Source organism: Sminthopsis crassicaudata, chromosome 6 (assembly GCF_048593235.1).
Source record: "Sminthopsis crassicaudata isolate SCR6 chromosome 6, ASM4859323v1, whole genome shotgun sequence".
NCBI lineage: Eukaryota > Metazoa > Chordata > Mammalia > Dasyuromorphia > Dasyuridae > Sminthopsis > Sminthopsis crassicaudata.
This window is the reverse complement of record NC_133622.1, coordinates 137887167-137905670: the sequence shown is the minus strand read 5'-3', so window position 1 is coordinate 137905670 and position 18504 is coordinate 137887167. Positions and strand designations below refer to the sequence as shown.

Sequence of the window (18504 nt, the reverse complement as noted above, 5' to 3'; positions counted from 1 at the left end):
GGTAATAATGGCTTATTCCCATTACAAATAATACTTGTTGGTAGTCATTTTAAAGAAAACTCCATTTATTCTTATGCTTTCTTGTGTTTTTAATAGGAATGAGTATTATAGTTTGTCAAAAGCTTTTTCTGAATCTACTTAGATAATCATATAATTTTTGGTGGTTTTATTGATATGATCTATTATGCTCATACTTTTCCTAATATTGAAACAGCCCTGTATTCCTTATATAATCACACTTGGTCATAGTATATGAACTTTGTGACATATTATAACCTCCTTCTTGCCTAATGCTTTATTTAAAATTTTTATATCAATCTTCTTGTGATTCTTGTGAAAGTGATCTATATTTTTCTTCCTATGTTTTGGCTCTTCCCAGTGTAGATATCAAATTCATATTTCGGTTGTAAAAGAAATCTGGAAGGGTTGTTCTTTGATCTATTTTCTGTTAATCTGCTCAATTCATAGTTTTGTAAAAATTCATCCAGGTAACTTAGATTGTTATCGGCATAAAATTTGGCAAAGAAGCTCCTAATAATTGATATTATACATGTAATATATAATACAGATATAATAATTTTTTTAAAAATTTCCTTTTCATTGGTGGTGAATTCACCCTTTTCTTTTTTGATATTGGAAATTTAATTTCTTAACCAAATTAACCAATGGTTTGTCTATTGCCCCATTCCTCACACACATATCTTGCCCCTCATAAAATCAGCTTAGTTTTATTTATTAGTTCAATGGTTTTATTTCAGTTTTATTAATCTCTCCTTCCATTTTCAAGATTTCTAACTTGGTGCTTAATTGGAAATTTAAAATTATTTGTTCTTTTTCTAATTAATTTAGTCAATTAACTGATCTATTTGTTCTTTATTTTATTGACGTGAGAGTAAGGTTCAAGAATTACCTGCTACCATTCTCACATCTTCCTTTCCACTTGTAGAAGCTCCTCTTTTGCTCTCTTTACCTCGCCCCCCCCCCCCCCTTCTTAGGAGTCACAAGTATTATCTTTCCATCTATATATGTAAACAATTTAACCTGATTTCTCTTTCCTGTTTATGATTCAGTCTTTGAAAGCCAAATTTTTTTATTCAGCTCTTGTCTTTTCATCACCTATGTCACTGAAAAAAACATTTTCTCCCCTTCAAGAATTATAGTGTTTTACTAGGTATGTTATTCTTGGTTGTAATCCTAGCTCCTTTATCTTTCCAAATATCACATTCCAAGTGCTCCGATCCTTTAATATTAAAGCTCCTAAAGTGTGTTACATGACTTGATTTCATGGTATTTGAATTGTTTCTTTCTAGATGCTTATAACATTTTCTCCTTGACCTAAGAACTCTAGAATTTGGCCATAATATTTCTGATAGTTTTCATCTTTTGCAGGTGAGTGGTAGAAAATTTCCACTTCTATTTTACTCCTCCCCACCCTTTTTTAAGGATAGATGGATAGTTTTCCTTGTTAATTTATTGAAATATGATTAGGCTCTTTATTTGATCATGAATTTCAAGTAGTCTGATAGATTAGACTATTTCTCCTTGAATTATTTTCAAGGTCTGTTGTTTTTCCAATGAAATATTACTCATTTTCTTCTATTTTCCCCCCATTCTTTTCACTTGTTTCTGGATGTCTCCTACTATCATTAGCTTCTACTTGCTCAATTCTAATTTTAAAGAGATCATCACACAATATTGCTGATACTGTATATAAAGTTGTCCTGGTTCTGCTTATTTTGCTTGGCATCAGTCAGTTTGTACATGTTTTTCTGAAATCTACCTTTTCACTATTTCTCTTGCATTAATAGTATTCCATCACATCCATATAACACTGCTTGTTCAGCCATTCTTCAATTGATGGACATCCCCTCATTTTCCAATATTTTGTAGCCATAAAACCTTTGCATCTTTTCTTTGCATCAGGACTTATCTTATGGTATTATTTTAATAGTTGTCAAAGGTAAATGTGGAAGACTTACAGCGATTTATGTTGACTCCATTCCTAGCCTATTTCTTGACTTTTAACTTGATGTTAAAGTTGGGGTAGTCTTGATCTACAAATTTTTTAAAGCTAATTTGGCTCAAATGGATTACACAAAACAAGTTTTTCATAGAAACTTTTTTCTGCATTGCTTTTGATTGAAACGAGGCAATATTGCTCATAATTTTCTACTACCTTCAACTAAATTGTTTCACAAACAACTTTGTATTTTATGCGGAAGTTGCTAATAGTAGCCATATATCTTTAACTGGTAAGAACATCAAATATTTTTGGTGCCTAATGAGATAGCAGTGGCTAGAGTTGGGCCTGATGTTAGGAAGGCCCAAGCTCAAGTCTTATCTTAGACACTATGTGTGTTATTCTGAGCAAGTCACTTAATGTCTGCCTCTTCAGTTTCCAATTATAAAATGAAGACCAGATTTGTTATCTCAGGATCAAATAACATTTGCAAAGTATTCTACAAACCTTAAATTGTTATGTAAATGATAGCTAATATTACTATTCATCTTTATTAATATTGCTGCAGAAGTATTTATCATTTTCATGGTGGTTTTGTTCATGTTCAATATAAAGTCTACGAGATAAGCAAGTACTTAATGAGACAATTACTGCTTCAGGTATAAGATGAAGCCAATTTGCCATCTCCTTTGTCTTTTCAAGGACAACATGTAAGCTATTCTTTCAATTAATTGTAACTTCCTTTTTTTTGGTTTCTAATTTTGAGAATATCAACATGGAGATGGTTCAATTTCTTCAGTAGTCTATCCCCTTATTGGTCACTATAGATATCCATCTTAAGTGTATTCAGAGTCAATTATTTATAGGCAGCTTGACAACAGTATAATTCTTAGCTTCTTTCTTCCTATTTCCAGCATCACAGTGAATGAAAAAAAATCTACATAGGATCAAAAGTTATTTTTCCTCCACTCTTTGTTTCATGGATTGATGTGGTCAACTTGCTAGTGACAAGTCTCTCCATGGTTAGCTTGGTCCTTAGAAAGTAGGCTCATTCTGGGGTCAGAAACATCCTACTATACCTTTCCATGATGGTAGAGCCTGCAAGAGTTTTAAGATTTGCCTTTTCAAATATATAGTCCTCACCTCCATGACATAATAAGGAATCAGAGTAGGATAGTGTAGAAGTTAAATTCTGATGTTTCATTGTAGCATCATGATGATTTTAACAGTGTTTTCTTAAAAATTTTTGATATGCTCTTTCAGAAGAAATCATATCTTACTGCCAGAATTCATACAAGAAAGAAACCCACATAAATGTCAAAAATGTGGAAAGGCCTTTCAGAAGAACATGTAACTTTAAACCAGGGGTATCAAACTTGTGGTCCTCATTATGGCCCACATCACTTCCAGGAACTATCTGAACCAGACTAAAATATAATCGGCAAATACTTGATAAAATAAAAACACCCTAAGAACATGGATACTGTTAAAATATGGTTTTCTAAGTGCATATGTGGCCCTTAGAGATCTTTATGGATAATTATGTAGAGTTTACTGGTACCTATTTCTATTTCATTTTGATACCACTGCCTCAGAGAACATGAAGAAACAGGATAAAAAACATAATTCAAAAATATTTCAAGGATTTTTATTTTACCTTCAGATCCTGTCTGACTAGCTCTTTCACTGCCCGCAAGATCAACCAGATTCTGCAAATTCAATGTAAAAAAAAAAAAAAAAAAAAAAAAAAAATTGAATTTTGAAGAAAGTTAAAAATCTTTTAAACACAAAAAAAGAAAAGACATTCCATCAACTTATTTCTACAGTATCTTTCTCTCTTTATCCTATTTTCTTCTGGACAAGTAATTCAAAGCCCAGGTAAGATCAGGAAAACTGGGTCTCCTGACTTAGGTTCCCTTTTCCCACAGTTACCAAAACATATACATGCCTCATTTGAATCCATATTAATTCAGTGGTTAAAGTTCTAGGAGTAGACAGATACCTACTCCCTTAGGGAAAGGGATATCCCTGGGGATAAGGAGAAAGGACAGAAGCAAATGCTTCAAGGGATAATAAAGAGAAACAAACACACACAAAATAAACAGTAATCAATATAAAATGAGAGGCTAGCATGTGGAGAAAACAGAGAAGAATTTCAATAATCATTTGCTCTGTGGAGTAATGAACTGCCAAAAGGATTTAAACAGAAGCTATATTATCTGTTATTGATGCTACAGAAATAAATCTTACCACCGGATGGGAGATTACGCTAGGTAATCTCAACCTTTCTGTCCAATTCAGTTCAGTCTAAATATTTGAGCATCTATGGATATGGAGACAAGGATGAACTAGAAATGATCCTTAACCTTGAGCTTACTATTTATAAATGAGAATAAAATACATCTATAAATAAATTAGGACTTGCCTCTTATACACATCGTGTATAAGACTGGATTTGAATTCAAATTTTCCTGATTCCAAGCTCAGCGCTCATTCTTACATCACTGGCTGCCTCTAATTTGCATTACTCAAAATCTATACATGTTATGGAGGTAAAATTGACAAAATTTAACATCTGATTGGATATGGGGATATGCAGAATGTTGAGTGTTAAGGATGATTATAAATCCAAATGATTAGAAAGATGGAACTGAAATCTTTGTAAAAGAAAATTCATTGGAATATTGGGGTAGGGGGTGTTTCAATCTTTTGCAGGCATCCCTATGTGCTTACAAATCATTCTTTTAATTAAATTTATATGAAAAAATTATAGCTAAGATCAACTTCTCAACTATGGTGTTTCTGAAAGGTAGTTAGAAATCTCAAAAATCCACAGGGATCTACAGCATGTATTTGGGGTGGTCAGACTCAGATCCAGGTTCGAAGGCAAAGGTGGGAAGGCAACATCTGTTTTTAGCATCAATCCATTTTTCTTTCCACTGTTTACCTCCACTAGTCTATTCAACTCATTTTGCATTCCATTTTTATGAGTTGGTGAATCAATTAATTTTCATAACATTTCAGTTGATAAGAGCTTAAGGTGCTATCCCTTCTCAACCATATTTGTGACTTAAAAGGGAACTCAAAGTCAAAATAACAAAGCTATGAATGCAAAGGTTATCAAGGTATTGATATTTAAAGAAGCAGACCAATGAGTTATATTCTAACAGTTTCTCTAGCTATTTTTTCCATTTATCTATAATTCAAATAGTTACTGATACAATAAGTTCATATACAAAGCCACCTTTAAAAAATTTTAGTTACATTTATAATGAAAAGAATTGTCAGAGAAACAATTTAATTCTATTGTTTTGCTTTGTATGGAAGAAATTGTTTTAAGTAAGGCTTACCAAATGAGACACCATGACAGCTCCATCACAATTAGAGGGGTCACCCTTTTCTCTACTTTCCAATATCTAGGTAAGAAAAGGCAACTTTTAGGAAAATCAAAGAAGTCTTAATTGGAAATTTAAAAAAAAAAAAAAAAAAAGGAGAGAAAAGACTACCTACCATTCTGAAAATTGTATGGGAACGACTACTTCTCTGATTCATTTTTGTTTTCCCATAGTGTCTGTTTCCTGTAAAATTATTCATATTTCAACTAGTCATTTCAAGTAGTGAAGTCAGAAATACCACACTAAATTTATTTAATTTAAAAACTTGCATAGGACACTGAATTTATTAAAAGAAACACACTGTAAAGAGTTTAATTTCCTTAATTTTTTCCTTAAATTTAAAAAAAAAAAAAATAGTAAGAAGTCTTACTCTCTCCTTTCTTGATCCACTGCAGAGCCAGTTCTGGTGTGGAGACCACCTCTTCTGTAAGATCAGCTACATACACATTTCTCTATAACAAGTTTAAGATAGGAGATTTGAGAGGTGTATCACTGAAGTTTTTCAAGGTAAAAAGAGCTTAGCACATGATTACAGAACCCATGTAAACATTTTAAAATGATAGAATAGAAGAGAAAAATCAAATTATTATACCAAACAATGATCCAAACTTTGCCAAATATGTAAAGCTATATCCAAATATGATGATTCATGTAAATGTATTGCATACATTTTTAAGGACTGCTTTTTTTAGAGGGACAAAAAAATAGTGACATATAAAGCAAAGCTGAATGTTAAAGGGTGAAAAATATAATTCCAACTCTCACTTACATTGAAATCTTCCCGAATTTCTAAAGGTTTCATTTTCCTGGTGTCACAAAGTAAATCTGTTATGGTTTCATTGTAAATTTCCATATAGGATACACGTAATAGAAATTCTCTTTCAGGAATCTAAAAGAGGGGGGGAAAAGTTAAGAAAATGCTACCAGAAAGCATGTAAGTAAGGGACTCTAATACTGACTATTCATGAGGATTATAGGCAATTTTCTATAAAAGACTATAGGGTACATGCTCACAACTTTATATATTATAGAAATGTTACATTTATGACTTTATTTAAAAGGGAATAAAACAAATTCAAAGATTTAAATCCGAGGTAAAAAGCTGCACAATCAACTAATAGTCATTTCTATGACATATATCTCTATATAGTACTTGTTAAGAGGCTTCCTGAACTTGTTTTCTTGGGTTGCCCTATTTTCCAGAGATGAAGCTAACATAATAGTGATCTTTTGTATTGAAATCTATTAAACTCTCAGGGTTCTTGCAACCAAGTCAAGCTACTGATAAGCTACACAGTTGAACCCTTCCAAAGGACTACTTTTACCATCCTACTTATTCAAGGTAATTAGTTCTTTTTCCTTCATGCTGCTCATTTACTTTCCCTTGTCACTGTCATTTGGGAAGGGATTATCTGTCTGAGATGGTTCCTTTTGTTGTTCCCTCAAAATATCCTGAACTCTGTGGGGTTGACTTCCTTAGCATGAGGAGTTTCTACATGCATGTGCCTTTCTCTTGTGATAAATCAAATTATTACCCATATCCCATGTTTTAGTTATTAGCTAACAGACTACACAACTTATAACAAGCTTTCACATACATTATTTCATTTGATGTATAAAATGCATGAAATTCAAGTCCTCATTATAATGATGAAGAATCAAGTTTATTCAGCTTAAGTGACTTGATCAAGATTACACAATTATTGCTTGCCAACATTTCCACTCATCAATTCATTATTTATATTTTATTTTATATTTATTGAGGCAGATATAAGGCAGAAAACTCATGCCCAATGTTTTGAAGACATCGAAGAAGAGTTGGAATATCACCTTTGATACATTCTATTTGTGAGACTCTGAGCACTTCACTTAACCTTTCAGTGCCTCAGGAACCTTCTAAAATCCGTATCTGCTGCTTACTCTAATGCCAATAGCTTCTTGGAATAATGTGCTAGTAAATGTTTAATAACTAGCTGTCCAAAAAAATATAGTATGCACACACACACACACACACACACACACAAATTTATTATAAATTTTACTGATATAAAAAACATATAGCAGACAATTCAAATACTCTTTATTATAAATTCCATACAGTCAAAATTGATTCTCACAGAATGTTTTTGTTGATCTGTAGCTAACCTATGTTTATAATTCAATCATGACTTGAGAAATGGAGTCAAATCATAATCTGCAAATTCTTTTCTTCACAAATCTATTGCCATGAAATCTGATATTATCTACTATTTCTCATTCTTCTACAAATTATTTTCATCAAACTGAAACTTTTTTCAGTGACAGAACTATCTTTTTAGCTTTATGTACAGTGGATAGCTAGGTGATGCAGCCAGGAATCAGGAAGACCTGAGTTCCAATCAGGCCTCAGACATTTACCACCTGTGTGATCTTGAACAAATCACTCCATCTTGTTTGCTGGCTTTTGTTGTCTGACATTTAGCTCTTTTATAGCTAATGGTCACCAGAGGAAAATTAGAATTTATTTTTGCCACTGAAAATGTGAGAGTTTGTTGGAATTTTTTCAGGTAGTGGTAAGTAGTGTAGTCAGGTAGATAGATAGGAAAGGGAACTTTTTCAGGTAGTGTTAAGGAGTGTAGTCAAGTAGACAGATAGGAAAGGACAGGGAGAAAAAAAAATGTGAATCTGTGCTCTATTCTAGGGCAGCAATGACAATAAGCTATAACTGAAAGAAACTATGATATGGTTTTTGTGTTCAATAAAGAGGGATGATTATTATTCTGTTAATACTATCTGTATCCTTCATCTGTTGCTAATTTAGCTAAGTGACTTACCTCCTTAATCTTTTTGAAAATATCATTAACTGCTTTGGGGATTACACCCAAACAATCTGCTGAACCCATCATTGTATAGGTTTTTCCTGAAGCAGTCTGTCCATATGCAAATATTGTACCTGAGAAAAGGAACAAAACCCTCAACTAAATGTCCAAGGTTTAAAATAATCACTTGAGAAATAATTATTAAATAATCAAAAGCAATCACAAAGTTTAGACAGCATATACTAAAACCTTACCATTGTAGCCCTGTACAGCAGAACGTATAATTGGTACTGCTATTTCTTCATATACCTTTTCTGTAGTTTCATTGGAATGAAACACACGATCTAAAGAGAAGTAGGTAAGAGTTAATAGAACAGATGCTACCCGTAAGTCAACAGTGTTTACAAAATCAATGTCAAACTGAAAAAGAAATAGAGGCCACTAAACCATACATAAGGCTTCCTGTGGGCCTCATGTTGACTTAGTTACAATGAAATATTATCTATTTTGTTTTTTAAATTATTTCCTATTATATCTTAATTCTGTTTAGGTTACACTTGGAGCCAGGTATTTAATACTCCCAGCTTACAATGTTGTATGTTGGCTGAAGACATAGAAGGCTTAAAAGTAGAATTAAATATTTTAATGTCACAGGATCAAAGACATAGGAACTTAAGTCCACATCCTCATGTTACAGAGGAAGAGAATGATTTGCTCAATCATAAAGGTATTACAAGGCAGAGCCAGGAATCAAAAATGAGGTTCTGCTATTTCAAATCCATTCCTCTTTTCCATTACACAAAGTACAAATAGATTACAATAAAATTCAATTTAATAAACACTTTTTAAACACCCATTACATGCCAGGCAATATTCCAGTAATATTATAGATTCAAATAATTCTAACAGTTTTGCAGATGTTTGGATCTTCTATAAGTTGCAACACCTTTAGTATTGTGACTGAAGCAGAGTGATCCTAAAGTTAGATTGGATCTTCTATAATTTGCATCACCTTTATATGACTGATTATCTGTCATGACTTTACCCTACAAATTGGATCTGGGTAGCAGAGTGGATGAAGCTCTGGCCGGAGTCAGGAAGACTTGAGCTCAAAATCAGCCTTAGACACTTATTAGCTGTTGAAACCTGGGCAAGTCTCTTCAATTGTAAAATAAAAAACACTTAAATCCTAGATTATTGTGAAGATTTAATAAAATAATAACTGTAAACCACTTAGCATGGTGTCTAGCATATAGTAAGGTCTATGTAAATATTAACTGTTGTGATTATTATCATCCTTGACTTGTTTAGTTATATAAATACTGTCCTTGATTTCCAACTTTAATATGAGGCAGTGGAATCAAACTTGATATAGATTAAACCACATATGGACAACGAGGTGATACAGCATAAGGCTGACAGCTCTGGAGTCAGGAAGGGTCGAGTTCAACTTTGGTCTAATATAAATTAGATGTGTTTCTCTGAGAAAATGACTTAACCTGGTTTGCTTCAGTTTACTCATTTGGAAAAAAAGTTGGAGAAGAAAATGATCAACCACTCAAGGTTTTTTGAATGATATTTATACAATCTGAATGCAATCTGAAATTGCACTTGAATTTTACTGTGCCTTAAGTGAAATAAATAATGATATCACATCACTGCTCTATGTTAAAAAACAAACAAACAAACAACAACAACAAAAAACCACGATTTAACTATGCTCAAAGTGCTTTGCTGACACTGGAGTAAAAACAAAAACATGGTGTACAGAAATCTTGGTGTGAAACCCAGCAAAGCCACATGATGATCCCTGAGAATTCCTAAATAAAACTAAAAGATGGACAGTCAAGCAAATTTGCCAGTGTTTCCATATGGGTCTGATTTTAGTATAAATTCCAGGGAAAATATTTGAATGAACAGTTCATTATCAGATGTGCTGTCAGAGTAAGTTCAAAGAGCATTTAGAAATATAAAGACAAAAAAAAAAACTGCCTGGATGAGACCAAGTATACAAAAAGAAACATACTAAAAACAACACAATTTTGAAAATATGAAAAAATTACTTTTACGAGATATCTGAGTGAAAGGGAAGATACCATAAGAATGGAAACTATCTCAGGTTTTACTTAATCTACTTTTGCCATTTACTAATTCTCTGGGCTTTATATGGACTAGATAACTTCTAAGGGCTCTTTCAGTTATAAATTTATCATTTGTAGAGGACTATGGAGAGTGGGGGAACTCTGGGTGAGGTATAAGACCCTTCAGCCCATAGGAAACCTTCTAACAATGTCTGGTTTGGCTCCCCATCTCCTCTAAGGACTCTCAGTTTTCCTGAGAAGGCAGGGGGTGGTGACAACCTGTGTTGTGACTGAAGCAGAGTGATACCAAGTGGCAAACTACTTACAATAGCAAGTGGTCCCATGTGCACAGTATATACTTAGCACATGAGCAGTGTTACTTTAGTTATATAAGTGTATGAGGATATATAAAGGGGAAAGAATTTGGAATAAATGGACTCTATATTTTAACCATCCTTTGGAGTCTTGCCTCATCACTTCTCCATTAAGATGGTATGTTTTAACGACCTCAGCATGGGGGCTTTAGAAAGCACACAACACCTTGGACTGGGGGCTCTAGAAAGCACAGTACATTTTGTTACCCCCCCAACTTGGGAGCTCTAGAAAGCAAGAGACAATATTTTGATCACCCCGGCATGGGGGCTCTAGAAAACACAATACATTGTCTTGCTTACTTGAAGGCTCTAGAAAACAGAGCACAACAACCATTCTATAATACTTTTATTCATGGCTAATGTACCCTACAGTGGATATTCTGAAACTTCCTTTCTATCCCCTCCATGGTTCACACAATTCTGTATCTTTCCTTCTTTTATTGATTCTCAATCAATAAGCTGTATTTATTAAACACTAACTATGTGCTAGGCATGGTGCAAGAATGTAAGATGTGAAAATAGAATTGTGGCAACCTATATATTGGGAGGACGTAGAGAGGAGCAAGTTAGGAGTCCAGCATATTGCCAAATTTATGAACTTGGGAGAGCAGAAGGAAAAGGTGATACAACAGAAACAGGGAAGTTTGGAAAAGGTTGAAAATTTAGGGGAAAGACATTGACTACAGCTTTAGATATGTTGAGTTTTATCAGATGTCTGTTCAGTTGAAATGTCCAGCAACAATTGATAATCAGGTACCAACAGTCCAGGGAAAGATAAGCCTAGACATATCTATCTTAGAATCATCTGCACAGAAGAGACAGTAGACTTATAGGAGCTGGTGAGGTTACAAACAGAGATGGTATAGAGGGTGAAGGTAAACCAGGACTAAGTGATGTCATGAAAATCCAGAGATAATCAAATACACAGGAGGGTGGTTTAACAATGTCAAGGTGAGCAAACAAGTAAACAAGGATTAGAAAATGAGGAAAGATCATCATGGCAACTAAGAGATCAGTGCAAGCAATCTCCCTTGAAAGCCCCAACTGAATTACATGAGTATAATGGCAGTAGACCAATTGGGATCAGCCCAATTTAATCCCTTTCTCCAGAAGTATCCAAAAGAATGAATACTAAATATTCCAATAGATCTGATTTTTTTTGTGTAGCATGAAAAATGTGTAAATATGTTTAGAAGAATTACACATATTTAACCAATATTGTATTGCTTGCTGTGTAGGGGAGGGGAAGGGAGAAAAGAGGGAAAATAATATGGACTACAAGGTTTTGCAAGAGTGAATATTGAAAACTAAATTTGCATGTATTTTGAAAAATCAAAAGCTATTATTAAAAAAAAAAAAAGAATAGATACTAAAATAGAAAAGTCAAATGATAAACAAGAGGTTAAATGTAAGTTTTATTCCCAGAATAACAACAGTATACAAGTATTTTAAATCAAAGTTTGTTACTCTTAGGCTTGCAACTAAGTCATACCAGGTGGAAGAACATTTACCTATTTGGTTTATTTCCAGTGAACTAAAATCTATTTGTACACACATGTTGTCACATTTCAAAGTTTAAAATTTTAAAGCCATGATAAATCCTTATAAATTGCTTAAAAATCTTACCAAAACTAAAGGACTTTGTTCCATCGATTTGAGAAATGAGTCTATTTTCAGTTTTCCAGTAAAGCTGTGTAGCATCTCCAAGATCTTGTTCTCTAAAAAAAAAAAAAAAAAAAAAAAAAAAAAAAAAAATCCTCATTAATATAATAATTTTCATCTTTATTAACATTTTCAGAGTGAATTAAGGTTTACAAAGGACTTACTTTTTCCTTGTGAGGCAATCAGTGACTTGCCTAGGGTCACACAGCTATTAATTGTCAAGGGTCTGGGGTTGCATTTGAACTCAGGTTCTCCTGATTCCAGGGCTTGTGCTCTATCATTGTACCTTTTCACTGCCCCCTCCCAGGACTTTGAATCCTTCCTTGTAATAAAGGATCATTTGAGCAAAAAGCAACTGAGAGTATATAAGCTTTTCCATTTTCAGTGTCATAATATTACAGGCCTAGAACATGGTCTAGAGCTTTTCCTTACTGTGTTTCTTCCTCTTTTTGCTGGGACCAAGACAGGTGACTGTATCTAAAGTAAGTTGGGAAGCCAGGTGTTTTTGTTTATATTACGTCAGTAATAGTGCATATTGCTCTCCTGGTCTTATTCTCTTTTTGCTTTATCAGTTCACAGATTCTAGCTACCAGATTCTTCTGAATACACCACATTCCTGAAAAATCTTATTTTACAGAGAAGATCTGGGGATGACAGGAATCAGTGATATGATATTTTTAAATATAAAAGCTCATATTTTTACAACTGGGAAAGACCTTAAAGGTCTAAATGACCTTTAGATTAATTAGATTAAATATCTAATCCATTTGAATTACAACAAAGCTGAAGCTGAGAAATCAAATGACTTGTTCAAAGTCCCATAGGCACTGAATTTGAATCCAGTCTGATTGCACATATGAATCACAGCACCAAAAGCTGGTACAACAGAAATTGTGTAGTACCTGTGACTATTTTCTCTAGGATTATAAACCCTTTAAGGAAGGGACTTTATTTTTGCCTTTGTGTTAGCACTTATTGTAGCATATAGCACATGATAGGTACTTAATATTATTTACTGAATGAATGCATGGCTTTGCATGGCTACTGAGGATCAATGGACAAATATTACGGATAAGTAATATTCATGGGTAAAAAAGTAAGGAGGCAAATATCTATCCAATTATATTTGTCCAAATTATATCTATATATAACTAATCCAAAATGGAGCAGATTATCTTTTCCCCCAAGCAGACAATATATGAATTTTGCAGACATTTTGCTAAGGAGATTCAGCCACAGGTTGAGAGGACAGATTAAACTAATGAGGAAGTCTCCAAAGTCGGGAAGGGTCATGGTATCACACCAAGGGATGTGTAATCAATCAATATGGATATAGAAAGATGAGTTGCATTCCACTTTCCTCAAGATACATTGTGGAGCAGGTAGTCCTACTCTTCACTCATTACCAGCAGATACTTGCCACTTTGCTTTTCCCTCATGCTCTAGGCTTATGATGCTATGACACTGAGTATGGAAAGGCTCAAATAGTCTCAGTTACTTTTTGTTCAAATGATTCTTTGTTATAGGGAAAGATTCAGGGGGGAGTCCAAGATTTCTGTTTTTGGGATGGCATGGGACAACCCTCAGGACTATTGTAACTTGGGTGACTACAGCGAAAGTTGTCATGAAGAATATCCTCCCATCCCCATTCTCTGTCTCCTAATCATGTTGTGGACAGGAGGGAGTCGACTCTTTATTTTACTCCCTTCCAGGAAAAGAACTGCATAGAATAAACAGAATGAGCTTTAATAGAAAAATTACCATTTGATTTTCTTTCTAAAATCCACCCCTTTTAAAAAGTTTCCCATTTCCTATTCCACCTTAGTCACCCAAATTTAAAAATAATTTTTGGGTTTTGATCTCAACTCACTACACCTAAGGAATGACCAAATGTTTTCACATCTTTGCCATTACCATATTTTTGGCTCTTCCCTCCCTCTTTTCTTCTTTCTTTTTATAGTGCTTTAAGGTTTTGCTAAAGCATTTTACAAATACTACTTCATTTTATCCTTATAACCACTTTGGGATGTAGGTGCAATCATTGTCCTTTTACAGATGAGGAAACTGAGGCAAACAGATGTCAAGTGATTTTTCCCAGGGTCACAGAGCTAGGTAAGCGTCTGAGACTTGATCTGAATCTAGGTCTTCCTGACTCTTGTTCTATCCATTCTCCCTCATGGTCTAAATGATTATGATAGCCTCTTAATTGAGCTCCCTGCTTCTAGTTTTTCCACACAACCAGTACATCGACAAGAATTATGTGTTTACTATATGTGCTTAAGAGCTGCAGATAAAAAAGGCAAAACACACATCCTACTTTCACAGAACTAACAATCTAATGGAAAGACATGTTTGTATTCAGCAAAAAACTATGTACAAACAACATGGCCTGTATTCAAGGTAACTGAAGACAACATTATAGAGAAGGAACTAGCATTAAAGAGGAATAAGAAAGAAACCAGGAGGCAGATTTTTTTTTTTTGCCTGTAAAAGAACATATCTACATAATATATGATATAAAAGTGGAGCAAAACTCAGATATACCATTGGAGAATGAAGGGAAAAGAGAGGAATCCATTGGAAAAGGTCTATTTTGATACCTAGTACTTCCAGCTTTTTTCCATACTAAATGCTGTTTAAAAGAGAACCTCATTAGGACTTGGGTTTTATTCATTGTTTGAGAGAAGTGGAGTCTTAAAGGCAGGACTACCCTGAATTTTCCTAAATTCCCCTTCAAACAACTTTAAAAAACAAAATAATGCCTTAAAAGAAATTCTGGAGTGACAAAACCCACAAAAGGAGTCAGTAGGAAAAATCTGTTTTACTGTGGTAAGAGCGGAGCACAGAACATACAGGCCAATATGGAAAGATATTTGGGAGGGATTGAATTGGCAAGGGGTGGCTTCTGGATGGTAATGGGGTCTGAAAACTGATGAAAAAGAGATTACAGAGACACTTTGCTGGCACTCTGTTGCATTACCCATACTTGAACCTGGCTCGCTGGTCTCAGGGAGTGGGGGGAAAGGAGGGGCCTTCCTCACCGCTGCAGGCCGGGCGGAAAAGAGCGATTTTTAATTACTCATTGATCCGAACACGCTCCAGGAGAACAATGAGCATACTTTCAGACCACCAAGTTAGAACTGAAAACTCAGACCCCCCTCTCCTCCCCCCACTCCCCAACTAGTTTTGAAAACAGCAACATGAAAGTTTAGATGTCCAGACCCCGATTCTGCTTCCGACTCCGACCCCGGTCCTGGCCTCAACCCCAATGCTGCTCTGAAGACCAAGATCTTTAGCAGACTCACCTCCTAATGAGAGGTCGTACTCGTACGCAGACCTTGACAGCGCTTTCCTCCGCCATAGCTCACGGCGTTAGAAGACAGGAATTAAACCGACCAAAACCAACAGCCGCCAACCCGTTTGAAATATCCCCGACGGCTCTTCTGATTGGCCCCAGAGCGGCGTGACGTCACGGGAACAGCTAGGGCCAATCCATTTCAGAGGTCGATTAGGGGTGGAACTAGTAGAGGGAAATCTCATTTTCACCCAGAGATGGGATGGAGCCAGAATTTTAAAGGTGACATGCTGAGAACCTAACTGGACAGTTGCGGGCTCAGGGGACTGACTGGGCAACTTGAATTCAGCGCATTCTCTGCGGGACAGGGAACGGATCTTAGCTTTACAGGCACAGAGCCATAAAACGGGTTGCGTCACTGATTAATACCCAGAGTCTCTTTGTTTCCTGGGAGACATAGATAAGCTAGTCAAAATCAATGGGTTATTTTTTAAAACTGGCTAACAAAAACAAAGGAGGGAAGGAGTCAGTAACTTGGTGGGGACCAAATATTGCATCCTCCTAGATAATTTTTTCACCAGTATAACTTGCTGTGTAGCCCAGCTGTTGAGGGCGGTAGCCCCTTTGGTATTCTTTGTTTGATCTCCAACCTCTTTTGGGACTTGGACCTTTGATACAAGATGTGGTCAAACTAGTTTGGGCTATCTGAGGTGGCCAGGGTTTTACAGCCCCCATTCTAAATCTGCTCAGATAGACCAAATGGCATCAGGAAATTCCTTTTGGGAAGAGACTTCTGTCTGTCCCCAAAAGAAAACAAGAGAATCCTTATCTTAATTTACATCAGTCTCAGGAACCTCCCCACATCACTGCATAAAAGAGAGAACGGGAATCTTCTCTTTGCAAATGGCCTTGTTGTACCATGCAGCCATTTTGCCCACCTGCTCTCAGGTGTTCCCATTTTAATCAATAAAGACTATGTTTCCATACAGCATTAAGTAGCAAATTCATTTGCTGCCGAACCCACCCTTGGTTACTTTGGGGAAGGAAGGAGAGAGAGAAAAGGAACTGACCCATCTCGGTTTAGACCACAGTTTACCCCTCATCATTTACTCCTCATCATTTGGTGGCCCGATCTTTCGAGGTAATTTTACTGAGGTAAACTGGAAATTCTCCCTTTTATAAGTGTGGGCAGATTAAAACCAAAATCCCGCGAAGAATAGTGGTTTTAAACTGCGGGGAGCTGAAAGAGCTCTGGGAATCGTTTGATCTGAGAGGCTAGATGCAAATGGATTCTGTTTTTTGGGCAGATATTTCCTCTATAAGAGAGAAATATTTGTGGGACCTGACAGAGACGTCTGATCAGGTTGTGCTATAAAAGTGGAAATTTTCGGGCTTGTGTAGTGGTAAAAATGGATCAATTCTTCTCTTCCATCCCTAAAGATTCACCTCTGGGATATCTCTTGAGAAACAGAAAAAATTAGGCCTCAAGGATTTCAAATTAAAAAGTCTTATTCACTTCTGCGACAAGGTGTAGCCCCTTTATCAACTGGACAGTGAGGCCTGGCCTGTTAACGGATCTATTATTTTCTCTACTATTAGGGAATTAGATCTATATTGCAGAAGACACGGTAAAAGGTCACAAGTTATATACGTGCAAGCTTTCTGGGCCCTCTACAGGGATCCCAAATCGCGGTTAACTTGCAGGATGTTTCTGCCTAAGTTTACTGAGGTGGAACTGGGGAGAGACGCTGATCTCCAGCAGAACTTAATCCTAGAGCTGGACTCCAGGAATACTCTGATGCTTTGCCCTTCTCTGCTGAGAAGCGGAGACCCTTCCTCCTCACCCAGCTCCCTCCCGGCTCCTAATCAGGTTTCCCTGCCCCAGAGCCTCCTACCCCTCCCACGCAGCCTGAATCTACTACAGCTGCGGCCCAGGACTCTGATTTAGCTATCGCTAAGCCTTGCCTCCGAGAGAAATGGCCAGCTCTTTGGGGGAAACGCTTAGAGTGCAAAGGTCCCTCCCTTCTTGGGATTTTTCCCACATAATGGAACTTATTGGGGGGTTTACAGCCGTTCCTTTTCCGAGCGATCTGTCCTGGGGAGATGTTATCTGTGCTTATCCCACAATACAGGAGATAAGAATGATTCGGGAGCTAAAGCCAAGGTTTGTGGCTAACATGACTGGGAGGTACCAGATGGGGGTCCTTGCTATTATTCCCTTCGCAAATTCCGGGGGGAACTCTGAAGAGGGGAGTGGGGACATAGAAGAGGGGAGTGAGAACAGAGAGGAGGGGAAGTAGTGATACAGAGATGAAGGATCATCTTTTAACCCATCCCATTGAAGGAATGGAAAAGGGGAATACAAAGCAGGTAGATTATGAGAAGCTTATGCAAGCAGCTGATAAGAATCCTATTAGAGAATTCACTAACCTACACCCCACTTTTCTAGAGGGGATTGCTGCCATTTCAATGCATTTTTTCAATCAGTCTTCCTCAGATATAAGACTAAATTGGCAGAAATTGGCTCTAGAATCCCAAAATTCCAGGACTCAATTATCAGAAGTTGCCTTTGGGGTATAAAGGGATTGGGAGGAGGACGGGAAGGCTAGGAGTAAAGAGCAGACAGCAGGCACAGATTCTGGCTACAGCCCTCAACACAGCCATCCTGTCACTCTGGGACAGAGGCTTTATGAAGGAGGAAAACGATTTCTGGTCTTGATTTCATTTTGCCTCGCAATCTCATTCTGAACACTAGATTTGCCTGAGTCATGTCCATCCCTGGACAGACGCCATCAACCTGAAAGGAAAGGAGATTATTGAATAAAGATAGTTGAGCAGCGACATAGAAGTAAATTTTTTGAGTAAGAAAGACAATGGCTGTTTCCTTTCTCATTCTCTTATGGTTTTGGGAGGATGGGGTGGGAAATAGCGGTGGCTAT

At 36.1% G+C, this 18504-nt stretch overlaps 1 protein-coding gene and 1 pseudogene across 6 annotated transcripts in view; both read right to left on the bottom strand.

The window, feature by feature from the left end:
- CENPE (centromere protein E) overlaps nucleotides 1-15711 on the bottom strand; it is an 88749-nt gene extending 73038 nt beyond the window's left edge. For 5 of the 6 annotated variants that reach the window (XM_074275267.1, XM_074275268.1, XM_074275271.1 and 2 more), the window contains exons 1-9: nucleotides 15576-15711; nucleotides 12235-12326; nucleotides 8408-8497; nucleotides 8169-8287; nucleotides 6125-6244; nucleotides 5726-5807; nucleotides 5471-5538; nucleotides 5311-5376; nucleotides 3618-3669 (exon numbers count right to left, since the gene is read on the bottom strand). In XM_074275267.1, coding sequence (XP_074131368.1) covers nucleotides 3618-3669; nucleotides 5311-5376; nucleotides 5471-5538; nucleotides 5726-5807; nucleotides 6125-6244; nucleotides 8169-8287; nucleotides 8408-8497; nucleotides 12235-12326; nucleotides 15576-15631 — 745 coding nt within the window. In that variant the 5' untranslated portion in view covers nucleotides 15632-15711. Of the gene's footprint in view, nucleotides 1-3617; nucleotides 3670-5310; nucleotides 5395-5470; nucleotides 5539-5725; nucleotides 5808-6124; nucleotides 6245-8168; nucleotides 8288-8407; nucleotides 8498-12234; nucleotides 12327-15575 lie in introns of those variants that run through there. The other variant, XM_074275273.1, reaches the window with a different exon arrangement.
- LOC141547295 (S-adenosylmethionine synthase-like) overlaps nucleotides 15643-18504 on the bottom strand; it is a 28113-nt pseudogene continuing 25251 nt past the window's right edge.